Here is a 17,218-nt window from a genome sequence, read left to right on the forward strand (position 1 = left end):
ATTTGATGAGTTCGTGGGAACGTCACACTGCGTAGAATGGAACTTCGTTGCATAGCGACCAAGTAAACAGTGTTTCTGTGGACAGCAATGCCGCGGGTGAGGTGCTTTTCTTTTCTTCACTCTTTTTGAGGATCCTCTCTGTGTTGTTGCTAGTTTGAGAGGGTGACTTGTAAGGTTATCAAAATGCGTCGCTGCTCATTTTTCGCCTCATAATTTAGGTGAACGTTTGCCTTTTGTTTCCCGCTAGTCGACGAGCTTTTGCTAGCTGTTATGGTTACTGTTCTGATTCAGTCAATTGTATCAGTTGCCATGGCAAACATATTGTCCGCCATATCAACGTGACACGTTCGCAAATTCTCGCAAACTCTTTGTAAACTCTAATACCGGTATATATGTTTATATCTGTGAGACACAGGTGTAAGATAAATCGACGCTGTAATGTAAATTGCATAATAGGGGCTTAAAAGTTAGTTTCAATCGTGACATTTTTATGAGGCTGGTGAGGTGACTAAAAAATGTTCTGCTTTACGAATTTAGTCCCGCGTATCTAATCATGTAATCATTATCATCATCATAATATCAATATAATCTACCATTGTTATGGTACTCATAAATCACTCGTATATGATGCAACGTTCAATGTAACAACATGCAATCTAGTCATAAAATAGGAACTGGCTGTAAGACACACAGTCTCAAATTCCCAGACTCTCAATATAAATATCACAGACATCAGCTCTTGCAGCTCTTGAACACACATTTTAAGTTAAAGGTTTGTTTGAACTGGAATGAAAGCACTGGATTAGAAGTTGTCTCAGAAGTTGGTAATGCTTCATGGTCATTAAGGGTTAGGTATAGGAAAATCAAGTTAAAAAAAAGAAAGAAAGACAGATAGGTCTACTCTATAATACCATATAATACCATAAATAGCATTGCCATTTCTCAGTAGCCAGTTGGTCTAACTTTCTGTCACAGTATGTGACCTGAAAGCTGTCATCATCACTCATGTGGGCTCAGTTTCGAGAATGTTTGTCATATTTATGATCTCTCGTCAAAGGCAAAATACAGATAATATCAGTTCATTACACACACACACACACACACACACACACACACACACACACACACACACACACACACACACACACACACACGTCTATAAAAATGCATGTTTCTTTTTTAATGCTCATCCTTTTTTGTCATGTAGTCTTTTGAACAATTCACAAATATGAATTATACTATTGTGATTTTTTCCCCCTGAAGGGTCTTAAATGTGTGAAATGGACTGATATTGATTTTCTGTCTCCTTAACTGAGTTTTAGGGTAAAGCAGAGAGCAGGAGACTGACTCTAGCAGCTGTAGCACTACAGGACCATATCACAAGAAGTGTTCCTATTCAAAACATTTCGTATAACCTCCCCGTATCAGACACTTCTTCTCCTGTTGGCTTTGGGGCTGCACATGTTAGTAAGAGGCACAAAAATCACAACACAAGGCAGAGAGTCAGATATCCTGAGCAGACACCTGGACAAGAGGAGAGAGAGTATGTGCTGGATCATGCCCCTCCATATCTAACTCTTGGTAAGCTGCGTTCATGGTGCTTCATGCTGAAATTTTGTTGAAAGCTCACAGTGCCTAATATGCAGTTGTTGATGATGATGCAGCCCAGAGGATGGGTCTGGTGGCAGCCCCCTCAAGAAGACTAACAGCAGAGGAGTGGGCAGAGGTCAAAACCAGGTCCATCCAGGAGGGAGACTCAGCCCAGCCCTGTGTGATATGCAGGGAGGAGTTTCGTCTGCAAACACAGGTAACTGCCCTCAGTGGCATCATGCCCATTTACATGACACCTTAGATTTGAGCCAAGTGGAAAATGAATGCAACTTCCAGAAGATTCTTAATTTGATTAAGTCCCAGATACAAAATGAAGTCATCACCTTTTGGTACTATATGATTAGTGGGGGGAAACCAAAGAAAATTTTACCATATCTTAATATCAGCACAATTCAACCAAATAATTTTAGCATTTAATGAGTTTAAACATCATTGCAATATTTAAGTATTATTGTAGGGAATCTATGTCGCAGCTGCAGTGCATTAAAGATTATAGAGAGAACAACCTCTGATTCACAAAATGTGCTTACAAGTGCAAAGATAAGATGCAGTTTAGCATTAATATTGTGGAAAAGTAACAGTAAAGGTGTTAACAATGTATGTTTTCTTGGGGGTAACTTCACTGGCAGTAGAATTTAGTTGCAATATTGCTTGGCCCATTTTAAACATCCAGCATATAGCGTTAGTTCTGGCAGGTCACGTTAGTCAAGCTCGCATCAGCTGACTGTCAGCTGATCGCGTCTACCGGAATACGATGACTATCACAGCATGCATGCATAAGCTCCTTTAGTATTATCAGCTGCAATCTCGCTTCTCCAGAGCTCATTTACCCTCCTCCATCCCCAGCTCCTCCACTCATCAGTCAGGATTTGGCATCTGAATCGGACTAAATTCCCGAATTAGGTTGTACATGTTAATATTTACATTAATGCTATCTGCTCTGCATCGTTGCTTCTGTTCTGTTTACCCTAGGGGGTTTATCACTGCTCTCCCATAGGCTGTGCTAGGCTACATGGATGCGCAGGGAGTTTTTGCCCAGAACAGAACCACACCACCAATCTACACTATATGCTAATTATCTTTCATCTTTGACGATAGTGATCCTGACAGAAATGTATATTATATCAGGATTTAACCCGGCCCGCATGTATACTTAAAATTACAAAACTACACTTTCATGATTCACAGCCTTAGAAAGAAGTGCCAGAATGGTTATTGGTGACCCCTAAAATTAGGTCCATGACACCCTTAATTCAAAATATCTTTTGTAGTCAAGATGCAAGAAAGTAATACAGGTTTGAAACAACACGAGGGTGATTCAATTATGAATTTTATTTTCTGTTTGAATACCCTTTAAAGGAACACTTTTAGTATGAAGTATGAAGACATGTTCTAAAAGACCTCAAAGCAGCAAAACATATTTCTCAGTTTTATGCAGAATTGTAATGTATTGCAATTGTAAGAAATAAATTATTGATTCAGTCTTGTGTATCTCCTCAACTGTATGTTGTCTGTTTTCTTATCTTCAATCAAGGAGTTCCTGCAGTATGTTCTGTCAGTCAGCAGATGCCTGTTTTTTTCACATATACACATGCACAGAATTTAACTTTTAAGGTCCTTGTAACTATAAAAAATTACCATAATGTCTTTCAACTTAGCTGTTTTGTGAATGAAGTAGCAGTCAGTTAGGTCAGTGTGAGAGGTCAACCATTCATTTACAGCTTCCCGATTCCCTTTTAAGTTGCCAATCTCCTTAAGAATGCTGGGGAAAAAGACCAGATGTTCAGAGAAAACAAAGTTGCCTTAGTCACATGTAAATATTAGTTTGAACATGTCTATGTGTGTTAATTAGATCTCAGTGTTTGATAAAAAGTTTTATATTTCACTAAGATGTGACTAAAAGTACATTTTTATTAGGAAACAATAATATTTAATATACTTCATATTATAATGTTATTTATTATACATTTTAATATTAAATATATTAATTTGAGGAATTATGTATTCCTCAAACAATTATCATTGGCACAAACATATTTCTATTGTAGGGATAAAAAGTAATAAGATACAATATGGTGAGAATATTAAGTGGGTCAGTTTATGTAGCAAGTTATGCATGTCTAAAATATTATTGATTTGAGAAATATTCATATGTAAAACATACAATTCTTAACTATTATATTGGTTAACATCAGGGTTTGTACAAGTTCTAATTTTGACTTTTGGAAATGTAAGTCCCGGAAACCCCTTGCAGACAGTCTTATTTATGAAGACCTTGAAAAGTGTTTGAATTATTGAATGACAATGTATATGAAATTAGAGTTTTAAAAAATATGAATACAATATTTTCACGCATAATTAACACTGCAGCCCATCTGATATAGATAAAGAGAGATTTTGCATGACTATGAGCATGGTATTGCTCATATATTTCCAAGTATATGATACAGCGAGCTTTCATTCTTCAGGTCAATAATATATTCATGGAAAAAGAATCAGGATGAACAAGGTAAGTATCTTTGTCATAGTATCCTTTCAATGGTTAAAGGAATATTTCACCCTAAAATGAAAATTCTGTCATCATTTACTCTCCCTCAGCTTGTTCTAAAACCTTAGTTTCTTTCTTCTACTGAACACAAAATAAGATATTTTAAAGAAAACAGTATACTAGATAATAAGACAGCATGTTTAATGATTTTTCCTGTGATGTTTTTATAGGTCCTACTTTCCTGTTCCCATGTATTTCACAAAGTAAGTCATAAATCATGAAAATCATGAATTGGCATGGAGGCTTTAAAGGAACACTACACCGTTTTTAGAAATAGGGTTTATTCAACTTCTTTACTACCCTTAGATATGTGGGCAAATACATTTTTGTCTCAGTGCATGCATTGTTTTAGTTTGGCAGGGTCGCCGCTAGCTTAGCTTAGCTTAGCTTAGCATAATGACTGGAATCCTATGTTGCTAGCTAGCATGTCCCGAGTAAAAGTGATCAAAAACAAAACAAAAACACCCACCTAATTACTTTTTGTGGCCTGCGTATTGACAACGAGTACAAATTGCGATGCAGATTAAGACTAGGCGATTTTCTAGGCAGATATTGACTTGGGACTATATTATGGGGAAGCACAGGCGAAGCACTGCTACTTGGGCAAAGAGCTATCACGCAACACATTGCGATCGCTCAACAGCTGGAGGACGGGAGGATGAGAGCTGTGATATCTCTGTGCCTAAAGTAGCAGTGCTTCACCTGTGCTTCTCCATAATACAGTCCCAAGTCAATATTGGCAACATAGGATTCCATTCATTATGCTAAGCTAAGATAGCGGCGACCCTGCCAAACTAAAACAATGCATACACTGAGACAAAAATGCATTTGCCCATATATAAATGTAGGAAAGAAGTTGAATAAGCCCTATTTCTAAAAACAGTGAAGTGTTCATTTAATAAAACCTTATGGGAATCACTCTGAGTTAGTGATTTAGTCCATTTGTGCCACTAATTTCAGGTGTGTCTAAAGTCTTTTGAGAAGTTCTCAGGCAGGAAGAGCTGCCCGATGTGCAGGAAGGAGCAGTATGAGACAAGGGTGATCTATGACGGTGCTCAACTCTATCGAGAAAAGTGTGCTCTCAGGTAAAGATGTAGAAGTTCATGAGGATTGACAATCTACATTCATCGAAATAGATCCCAGTCTTGTAAATAAACGTTGTTGTTTTTTTATTATTATCTAAGAATACAGGCTTTCTGGCGTGGCTACCTAGTTCGCAAATGGTACAGCAATATAAGGAAACTCGTGCCTCCGAAGAACCAACAGTTAAAAAAAGGTAACATTAATTAAGCTATTTTTACAGTTTAGTGTGTTGATTGACACTTTGATCTCTTCTATACAATGGTTTAATTTAAACAAAGAGTTTATTACTATCTATTATTGTACCGTTCATATTTACAATATTTTGAACTTTTCTGCCAGTTTTCTGTTTTTGTCTGGTAATTTCTGCAAAATGAAAATCCAAATGAAAATAATTCTTGCAAAATAATTTTGTACAAGACTTGTGTGATCAGAAAATAAGGCTTAAACATTTTGCTTAAAAAAAGAAGTCTTTTCTGTTATTTTCCATGGTGTTTTAATGCACCCATTGACCCTTCAGAGTGCAGGATACTGATAGCAGGTGAAAGTGGTTAGAGGCTGTTGGTCAGGGACCTCACTGACACAGACGTCTATTCTCGCAGCCCCTCATTATCCCACAGCCCTGGGAAAGCAAAGGTTGCCATCTAGTGAGGCAGCAACTGTCAAGTCTTGGTTATGTTTCTGGAACTGACAGCAGCATTACAGACTCGAGCAATACAAGCCATATTCTGAAACCGCTTTGAAGAACAGAGTGTTATTATTTAAAAGCACACAGATTTTGTGCATTGATCCCTGTGACAGTATTGTATACCTTTGGGGGTTGCTCTATGTATCATGTTGTATTTTATTGTTACTTGGTTTTCATTTGCATTTTATGCATACTCATTTTAGCTTTTGTTATCATTATAAAGTGGGTGTCATCTTTTATCTTATATATTAAAGAAGGTTTTTTTTTTTAACTTGTTTTTCACGTCAAGTACTTGTATTAAGTTTTGTAATAGTGCACTTTGATGAGCTGCATATCTTGTATGGCAGGGGTTATACAATTCAGGTTTTTATTATTATTAAATCATGTGTTTTTGAGCAATACATTTTCTCATTTTTTGTGTTCCTAGGAATCAGACCCATAATCTCAGTGTTGCTTGTTGCTAACATTGGCAAAATATTATGTTTATATATTTGGCATGTAACTTGCGAATGGGTTAAATGTATTCTAGTGCTTGTCTGTGTTAATCTGGACCTTTGGCATACCAAGAAGCAGTTAACCAGCTAAACAATATGGAACAAAAGAGAGAAAGAATGTAGTATGCTTATCACTTTGCTTTTAGATAGGTTTTCAATCAACTAGTCGCTCTTTTTTTCCTCAGGTACCTCACTAAGTCAACATATTAGAAAGTTAAATTGGTGACATTAAGATTGATTGTACCTGCCCTCTCTTTTCCCTGAATGTGAGGAGGCAGAGTTCACATTGCCAAGTGTTGTTTGTCCTTCTTTAAGAAGGTCTACTCCACGTTTGAACTCAGTGGAACGCTTAATGTCTGTTTAATTACTGATCAAATACAGCTATAAAGAAACCACTGATGTCATTCGGTGCAATAGCCGCCACAGGATGTGTGTGTATGTGTGTGTGTCTGTGCATGCTTAATCTTGCAGGTCAGTTTCTGGGATTGTCCAAAAAGTTTCCTTTATACATTCATTCATATTGTTATTGATCTGGCTGTTAACATCCTTTCATTGTCAGTGTAAGACTCAGAATTGATTTATGTTATGATAGAGCACCATGTCACCTGGTCAAGTCTGACTGAAACCCATTTTCATGTCATTTATTTCCTTAATCAGTTTCAGGAGATGAACGACAGCTTGGTGAAGTCATGCAGCATAGACGTGGAAGCATTCCTGAATGATATCGATCGCTCAGTGGCCATGAGTCACGACATCCTGCGCCGTTTCGACAACAAGTACAGGAGTGTTTCTGAAATGGAGGATAAAGACTGGCTGGAAGCTCAAGAGAAGGTTTGTGATAATGCCGCTGCTCCTTCACCTACACATACAGACGGAGACTGAAATACCAGTGTACATTTATAAAAGAGCAGCTCATCAATGCCTCTAATCCCTCTCTGCAGTCGCTCCTCAGTCCTGCCCTTAGCTCGACATGCCGCCACCTGTTCCAGAGCGCTCTAGCTGCACTGGCAGCACAGATGTTCCAATTCAACAGTATCAAACCCTCCATGAGATGATTGTTTACCTTGCTAATGAATGAGTGGAAATAATCCACTGTGTTTACTAAAAAACACAAGCTGTGTGGATAATGCATGCCTAGCCTTTCATTACCTGCGAGCTGAAGAAAAGATTTGGCATTTCAGTGGGCCTCATTGTTATTGCATCGAGGCAGCCAATGGCAGTGATCCACTAAAAAAGGAAACACTCATTTTTTATCTTCTGGATGAGAGGTCGGGCAGATAACTTGAGACTCAAACCTAGAGTTAGCAGAGTTCAAGTCAAAACCAACCCATTCCCACCCAGACAAACAGAGCGAACAATTATAAAGCGTCTTGTGCGAAGCAATTGGCCTTCGCTGAATAAAGGAAGCTGACAGTCGGTTAATGATTATGGCTGCACACCAACCTTCTGTTAGACTCAACTGAATTTCAACTGTGATACGAGCTGCACACAGCAGTCATAAATCTGCTAATCATTTTCCCAATATAACGTAACAGGGAAACACTCTCACGGAACGAGGCGTATGTCTGTTCATGACTGCGACATAGAACATCAGCATTTCAGAGGCCTAGAAAGCAAATGCTTTCTAATAAGAGAATAACAGAAAAATGTATTTGATGGTATGATTATGTACAAATTAACATTAACAATTGGAACAATTACGATTTTTAATGCTGTCAAAATTTGAAAGTTTCTTTCAGCTCACCAAGACTGCATTTCAAAAATACAGTGAAATGGTAATACTGTGAACGTTTTCTCTTTCAATATATTTTAAAATGTAATTAATTCCTACAGTGAGGAAAATAAGTATTTGAACACCTGTCTATCAGCTAGAATTCCCACCCTCAAAGACCTGTTAGTCTGCCTTTAAACCTCCACTCCATTTATTATCCTAAATTAGATGCACCTGTTTGAGGTCGTTAGCTGCATAAAGACACCTGTCCACCCCATACAATCAGTAAGAATCCAACTACTAACATGGCCAAGACCCAAGAGCTGTCCAAAGAGACTAGAGACAAAATTGTACACCTCCACAAGGCTGGAAAGGGCTATGGGGAAAATGCCAAGCAGCTTGATGAAAAAAGGTCCACTGTTGGAGCAATCATTAGGAAATGGAAGAAGCTAAACATGATTGTCAATCTCCCTCGGATTGGGGTCCATGCAAGATCTCACCTCGTGGGGTCTCAATGATCCTAAGAAAGGTGAGAAATCAGCCCAGAACTACACGGGAACTACTGGTCAATGACCTGAAAACAGCTGGGACCACCGTTTCCATGGTTACTGTTGGTAATACGTCATGGTTTGAAATCATGCATGGCACGGAAGGTTCCCCTGCTTAAACCAGCACATGTCCATGCCTGTCTTAAGTTTGCCAATGACCATTTGGATGATCCAGAGGAGTCATGGGAGAAAGTCATGTGGTCAGATGAGACCAAAATAGAACTTTTTGGTCATAATTCCACTAAACATGTTTGGAAGAAGAAGAATGATGAGTACAATCCCAAGAACACCATCTGTACTGTGAATCATGGGGCTTGTAGCATCATGTATTGGTGTTTTTCTGCACATGGGACAGGGCGACTACACTGTAATTAAGGAGAGGATGACTGAGGCCATGTATTTGGAGATTTTGGGGAACAACCTCCTTCCCTCGGTTAGAGCATTGAAGATGGGTCGAGGCTGGGTCTTCCAACATGACAATGACCCAAATCACACAGCCAGGATAACAAAGGAGTGGCTCTGTAAGAAGCATATCAAGGTTCTGGTGTGGCCTAGCCAGTCTCCAGACCTAAACACAATAGAGAATCTTTGGAGGGAGCTCAAACTCCGTGTTTCTCAGTGACAGGCCAGAAACCTGACTGATCTAGAGAAGATCTGTGTGGAGGAGAAGGCCAAAATCCCTTCTGCAGTGTGTGCAAACCTGGTGAAAAACTACAGGAAACGTTTGACCTCTGTAATTACAAACAAAGGCTACGGTACCAAATATTAACATTGATTTTCTAAGGTGTTTAAATACTTATTTGCAGCTGTATCATACAAATAAATAGTTTAAAAAGCATACATTGTGATTTCTGGATTATTATTTTTTTAGTTTATGTCTCTCACAGTGGACATGAAGGGGGAGAAATTAAAGAAGAAAATAGCAGGGTGTTCAAATACTTATTTTCCTCACTGTATATGATAAAGCTGAATTGTCAGCATTACTCCAGACTTCAGTGTCACATGAACCTTCAGAAATCATTCTTAATATGCTGATTTGCTGTTCCAGAAACATTATTATTATCAATGTTGAAAACTGTTGTGCTGCTTAAAGTGCCCCATTATACCAGGGATGGAAATTAACTTTTTTGTCCAACGGCCACTGTGGCTGGTGGATTTCATAATCTACCAGCCACTTTCTTGTTTTTAACCGACAATGTGTAACTGCATGTGAAAAATTAATACTACAAGCTCTACAATACTTAAGAAGTTTATTTAATCTCAAGTCTCAATGAAATACTGACATTTTCTCTTTCTCTCTTATACACACAAAAAAATCCATGAACTGATATACATTTCATTAAATGAGTAGGGCTCGGTGCGCTCTTTTTTTTTTTTTTTTTTTTTTTACCTGGATGTGGCATTTAGATGATTCGTGGTCTTTTATGGCTTCCAGTTTTAGGTTTTTAGTCCCAACAATGAAACTATTAGTTTTGGCATCTTCTGAAGCGTGTTGACGACATACCGAGCAGAACATTGACAGTAGGGATGCACCGAAATAAAAATTCTTGGCCGAAACCGAAACACCAAAAGAAATGATGCTAATTATTAGTACCATTGCATTTATGGCTAATGCTATGTCTGTGTAACTTTACTAAAAATCAAGGCATTGCAATTAGATAAATTAATATTAAAGTTTCAAATAATACATTAATTACAAATTATGCAAATATTTATTTAGCACATTGCAACAATCCACAGTATAAAATAAAATTCAAACTAAAATGTTTAACTTGACCTCACTCATTTGTATATTAAATAATTATTATTTACAGGCCTGCAGAAAGGTACAGAAATTGAATAAAGTAATCAAATGTAAAATAACTGCATATTTAATTGTTTAAGTGAAAGATTAATCCTTATTAAACTTACAAAAGCTATTCAATCAAGAGCAGTGAGTGATGTCCTTATCGTTTGTTTGACATTAAACAGAGCAGTAAAGGCTACTGCCCCTTTAAGACCTAGTGCAGGGATATGCTCGTCTTTCTCGACTGTATACAGTTCACTTGAGGCATATTCAGACTATGTCTGCTTGGATACTCAACAAGATGGACATGTTGACGTACTTTTTGTGTGAGTTTGTCTATTTAAGGGCAAGACTTGAAAGAGAACTCAATATTTGCGAGCTGTGAGACGTGTGTGCTTTCAGATGATGCAGAGACGGATCTTCTCTCAGCGCATGCTTGTTCGTATTTGCGTCTTCTGGCACTACATCCGGGTAATGACGGCGAAAACAACTGGTCATATTCGGACATACGGCCGCACTTGCATGCATTGAACAAAGTTTACAAAGAGGTGAAACAGTATGCTATTTTTATTTACTCGCCACTGTGGCCGGTAGGTGAAGGGAGTTTACCCGCCACAACTCAAAAGAACCCGCATTTGGCTGGTGCCGGGTGCTAATTTCCATCCCTGCATTATACTATTGTAAAGGTTCCTAATTTTGTTTTGAAAGGTCTTCTACAACAGGTTTACATGCATCAAAGGTCAATTTCCTATATACATTGCACATCAACACATTTTTTAATGAATCAGTCTCTAAATCCCTTTCCGAGAGCCTGCTTACAGCACCTGTCAGAAACAAAACTGCATTTACCATAAACTTCAGCTCCAGAGGCTTTCTAAAGCTCAGATTGTGTACACAGTAAAGGCTGTAATGATGGGGTTGATTTTACCATATCAATCTGAGAGCGAGTACAATGATGAAACACTGAATGATGATGAACATAGTTATTCAACCCGAACCTCCATTGCAAGGACAACATGAACAGTCTCAGTGATACGCTACTCAGTTTGAGGTACATTAAGAGATGTTGCAACTGTAATTCCTCACCATGGCATTAACAAGTGTATGTTCATCAACATACTAGTGTTGTATATTTTTTACTTACTGTGGTTAGACATGTGCCGATTTTCGATAATGCGATTTATCACAATAATGAATATGCACGATATTGTTATCGTGGGCACTTTAAAATATCGTAAATAATAATTTATTAACAATTTATAATTTTTTTTATAATGCACTCAAGAATACTTTGCCCATCAACCGTATAAATGCTCAACACCGCTGTATTCTGCGTCAAAGGGACACGCGCTCAGATATAAACAAGCCCAACGTGCGTTTGCACATGACTGAAGGAGACGCGCTGGTGAAGTGCCGCTCAGTGACAGCAGAGGGCGCTGATTAACTGCAGAATGCAGCCGGTTACCCCGGAAACCCCGCAAACAAAACAAAAAAAACGCGTGTAGTTTTTAAAACAGCCATTCGTTTTTGTAATCTCAATGTTGTTCATCACAGCACCAAATACTTAATACTTAAAGACTTAATAGGCTATTTATTTTCAAATTTAAACATTTTTATGTTTTAATCTGGACTACAACATGCCCTAATAATTAGAACTGTTCTAATTATTTGTTATTGTTCAGTAAAACTTTGAGACATACGACTTCATTAGTTAACATGTTAATTCATTATTACCAAACTGACAATGAAAAACACTTATAAAGAATTAATCATTCTATGTTAATTTCTTAGTTACTTTTTAATAACATTAAAATCAAAATCAAAATAACTTTTTTAATGGACCTAAGATAAAACTAACAATGATCATTATACTTTCTGTACCAAATGTAGCTGTTGCTCAATCTTAGTTAATGCATTAACTAATGAGACCTTATTGTAATTTGTAAGCCTACCTGTTGTTCTTTATAGCCTAATTCTTTTGCACTTTAATCTGTTTGAAAATTGTACTTTTACAGCTCTGAAAAAAATCAAGAGACCACATAACATTGATTTCTCAAGAGGGGTCTCTTAATTTTTTTTCCAGAGCTGTATATATGTTTGGTGCATTATTGTATTTAAACATTCAGTTATTTTTGTTCTTACAAAAATAGTTATTAAAGCTGTTATGCTATGGCAACACTTTTTTTTGCAACTTATTTCAATACCGTGATAATATATATTATTTATCACGTATATCGTGATAAAACTTCATCAATTAATCGCAACATGAAAAATTGATATCGGCACATGCCTAACTGTGGTGCACATGCAGGAATCAATAACAGTGCAAACCTTAGCTGAGCATTAACATAAATGACTGATGTAACATAAATATTAGTGAAATAAATCCTGCTCCATCCATTATCTTTACGCAAAGTAGTAAGAACTGCATTAATAGACAGTTTTAGGTAATAGTGTTCCACAGCTGATTTGCAGTACTTTTTTAGTAAGACAGAAATAATGTGAATTAGCTGGAAACATGGGACCCGACCCATCTTTCAAGAGCAAGTACTTTGTAAATCCCGCGTTGAACTCCGAGGTTTGAAAAGTAGTAGGCAAAATTACATTTGAAGGTGGGTCAAATTGTTTTCGGACGGACAACGTACAACATAGGTTGGCATTATGCAAATGTATTTTCTAGTGATGTAGAACTGTAACTCCGTAAGATTCGAAATACAAAAGACTTGTCTGAGTCGGTTCTTTCTTTTAGAAAACAATAACTTTACTTATCGACTTTACAACTTTGCAGAACATTTACATTCACAAACAGCTATATTACACACGGCATTAAAATGAATATTCAAATAAATAATAGGGGCACTTTAATCATTCGGAAACCGTGATACACTTCCAGTCAAAATGTTTAGCAAAAAACATGATAGGCTACTTGTCTGGCTATCACCAGACCAAGCTCGATTTAAAATTGAACATTGGTCTGGAGAGTCTGCACTGTATTTTCTACTGTACAAGAGGCGTAATCAACTGGCATTATTCAAATAACTCTGTACGCAATTGGATAGTCCTTCAACCAATCAGACCACAAGAGGCGTGATCAACAGGCAACTGCTTATCGTTTCTCTATCTGTCATCATGTTAAACCCGCCAATAGCGAGCCAGGTAGATAAGCCAGTCAGTGACTGGTTCGCGCAAAAGTATAACATAAGCAGTAGAAATTAATGTACAGGATTCCAAACAGAGTTGTCGGGCGAAATCAAATTGCCAGCAGATCAGACTGGGTTTACCTAGTCTATCATGATCAGTGCCGTTTCTAGGCATAGGCAAACTAGGCGGTCGCCTAGGGCGCCAACAGCTGGGGGGCGCCAATGAGTCCCCGCCCCAACAAGATTTTTTAGTTATTTCATATATATTTTATTATTAATATTTCGTACTTTTGCTATTTCAAGGCATTATGATTAGTTGCGATTATTGGAGTGAAGTCGCCATGATGGTGATAGTGGCACTGCTGTAATGAAATTAGATCATGTAGAGGGCGGCAGGGAACGTCGTCATCCGTGGCGTTGTAACGCTTGTGTCCGAGTGAAAAATGCGGATAGCTGGATGCAAACACGGAGGCGATTAACATCAAACAGATCGCACTTTATTCCCCGCTGAACTCTCATCACAAACTCCCTTTCCGTCCCCAGCATTACTTAATAAAACAAAATAACTGACTGTTAGCAACAGAAAACAGAAAATAATCCCCACACATGGGAGCTCAAGACTCAGTGCGCACATACACAAAATGCAGACTTCGTTTGCAGGGAGCGCGCGCAACTCTTAAAGGGGCCACACTATATTTCTACTCGTTACAGCGTGCTTTAGTTTCATCATCATGAAAAGGTCAAAGCCATCAGAGGCTCAGTATCGTAAAAAGAAAAAAGAGGAAATATAAAAAAAGAACGTTATGATGGTCGCTCTATCATAACGTTGAGCAAAACATTGCACTGAATATTAGTACTGGACGGACCACACGCCATGCTCATTTCAGGTGCAGAACATTATAGCAGTTCATTTGAATATATATATATTTTTTTACATCAGAGATAGCTGTTTAGTGTAAATTGATCAAGTAGGCTAATACTGTCAACCATGGGCCTCACTAGGCCCTTTTTTATGAACTTATGCCTCAGCCCCCCCTAAAAAAATATGTGATTAACCTTTAAAACATATGAAACTGGCGCGAGGCTTCGGCTACGGCTTCGTCCCGTCTTTTACTCTTTGTGTCACTGTGTTCTTCAATCCGCAGCGGAGCCGAGTGACATGGTTTTCAAGCTATTGTTGTCTAATTTTTTGGCCTTCAGAACATCTTAAAATACACATATGTAGATCATAGAAATCAAAATTTTCTCGGGGGAGCATGCCCCCGAACCCACCCAACATCTGTGATCTCAGTGATAATAAACCTAACTACATTATTCGATTAATGCATGTACAATATGCCCATGAAATAAGGAATTCATATTTACTTAATGAGTTGTAGTTTAAAAAAAAAAAAGGTGGTGGTGGGGGGGGGGGGGGGGGGGAACATATGAATCTCGCCTAGGGTGCCAGAAAGGCTAGAAACGGCCCTGATCATGATATACACCAAAATCAGAATTTTCAGTAATAATGAAATATGTAAGTGGATAAAGGTCAAAGGACATCTGATAAACAGATTATTAGCAGCAATTGTGATCATCTTTGTATCTGAATAGCAACTGATTCAGCTGCACATATGATTGCTGGTGTCAGCCAGAGAGATATGTCTTACCAGTATAAATCATTGTGCATTTTGAATGGTTATAGTCTCTTAAAAGTCAAGAATCACTACTGACACATTTTATGGGTGGTGCACAGTTACTGCTTGATCCTATTAGAACATTGGTTAAATTTGCAAATGGATACTGTACGATATATATGATGTTGTCAATATTTTAGCACCTTATGGAAAGCAACTGGATTGGTATATATGCATTTTAAGCTTTATCAGTGTAATTTTTAACTTAAATAATTAGCAGGCAGCATAACGGTTTGTTCTCACATACTTAGTGTGATTACTCACTGATAATGTTTTTCACTGGGAAGCTCTTTCTGGTACTGAAAGTACTTTATTACACAATAACCTAAAAATTGACACTACAAATGATTATTTTTCCTGGTTCCAATAGGCTGTCCAGCGAGGCGTGCAGGACTGCCCCATTTGCCTGAACCGCTTGAGCTCAGACAATGGCTCGTCAAGGGAAGACAGAAATGTCCTGTTATTGTCCTGTTCCCATCTCTTCCACGAACCCTGTCTGCATCCCTTTGAGCAGTTTTGCCAGGAGGTGAAACCCAAATGTCCTCTTTGCCGATCACACTACGCTAAAATGCTTGTTTTGCATTGAAGCTTGCTTTATTATTACATAGTCCAGATGTTTCAGTGTATTTACTTAATGAGACAAATTAAACTTTCAAGTCTGAATTTGTGGTTCTACATCATATGGTCCAGACATTTTTTTTGTTTTGTCAAAACCACAATCTTTATTGTAAACTGAAATGAAATACAAAGTAACCTAAAGAGAATCTGAACATTTTGCTTCACAAAAATATGAAATTCAACACTAACGGGAGAAAAAAAAAAACATTCTGAAAATACATTCACACATGTAAAAGAAGCAACAGGCAAAAACAGAAACAGAATTAATCTTTCCCTTAGAGCTGTAGATGAGAAATCAATCGAAACGAGACATTGCACACTGTAGACATTTAACCCTTGACAAACAAACAAGTCGTTTTGGTGTGTAGACAGGCCACTGCCTAGTGAAACACTGTCTGTCAGAGTTAACTAGTTAGAAAATATCACATCATCCTTGACATAGTATAGTTTTGTAGCTCTTGTAAGAACAATGTCGTACAGAAGATGGGTGGAGGACTGGAAAGAGAGATGAACAACTGAAGCAGAAAAACAGAATATGGAATGAATAGGCTTCTTTTTTCACAGTTAATTCAAGTAAAATCACTGCAAATGCCTCTATTTTGAGAAACCCAACACACCAACTGACACCCCAGTCCCCTTTGTGCTGGACCAGGTGAGAAGCCTGGCACAGCCACATCCCTCAAAAAGCCAATTAAATAAAAAACCAAAGAGTAGTATTTAGCATTTTGTCCACAAACAGTATTGATAGTTATTAATGACACAAGATGTTCTGGCATTGCAAATTATGTGCAGACAAAAGTGATACAAATAAACACACAGAGACAAATACACAAAAAAGAGGGAAAGAAAAGAAGCTTACTTCAATGACACAATTATTGACACAATACACTTATTTCCCAGATATTTTCTTACAAAATCTTCTTTGTGCAAATGAACAGGAAGAAAAGGTATTTTACATTAAACTGTTAAATCCATGACAATAAAAATACCAAAACAATGCATCATATTGAACTACATCACCCACTGAGGTGTCAATTTTAAATGACCTTTTCACAGGCTTTGAATTCAGTGTCCCTCATGTGAATCCTTCAACTTTGCAGACACAAAATCCAATCTATTCCTTAAAATGTTTCCCGTCCAAACATTGATATTCCATATCGGTGCCCTGACAAGTTCTTTGGCCAGCTCGAGTTAAAAGACACACCCTGTCGTTTTGGTATGCCGTGTTATTGACAATCACAAGAGGGAGTCACAGTGAATTAGTCAATAAAAAGGTACACACACTTAACAGTCTGTCTCACTTTTACCAGACAACAGG

General features: G+C 37.7%; 1 protein-coding gene across 1 annotated transcript; it reads left to right on the forward strand.

Moving 5' to 3' along the window:
- The first annotated feature begins 21 nt into the window (after positions 1–21).
- rnf32 (ring finger protein 32) lies at positions 22–17,177 on the forward strand. The gene is made up of 8 exons (XM_067438607.1): positions 22–96; positions 1,323–1,581; positions 1,665–1,807; positions 4,330–4,362; positions 5,120–5,244; positions 5,344–5,424; positions 7,036–7,252; positions 15,653–17,177. Exons 1-8 carry the CDS (start codon positions 88–90, stop codon positions 15,866–15,868), a joined length of 1,083 nt encoding a protein of 360 aa, XP_067294708.1. The 5' UTR covers positions 22–87; the 3' UTR covers positions 15,869–17,177.
- Positions 17,178–17,218: the final 41 nt, after the last annotated feature.

Source organism: Pseudorasbora parva, chromosome 1, assembly GCF_024679245.1.
Source record: "Pseudorasbora parva isolate DD20220531a chromosome 1, ASM2467924v1, whole genome shotgun sequence".
Taxonomy (NCBI): domain Eukaryota; kingdom Metazoa; phylum Chordata; class Actinopteri; order Cypriniformes; family Gobionidae; genus Pseudorasbora; species Pseudorasbora parva.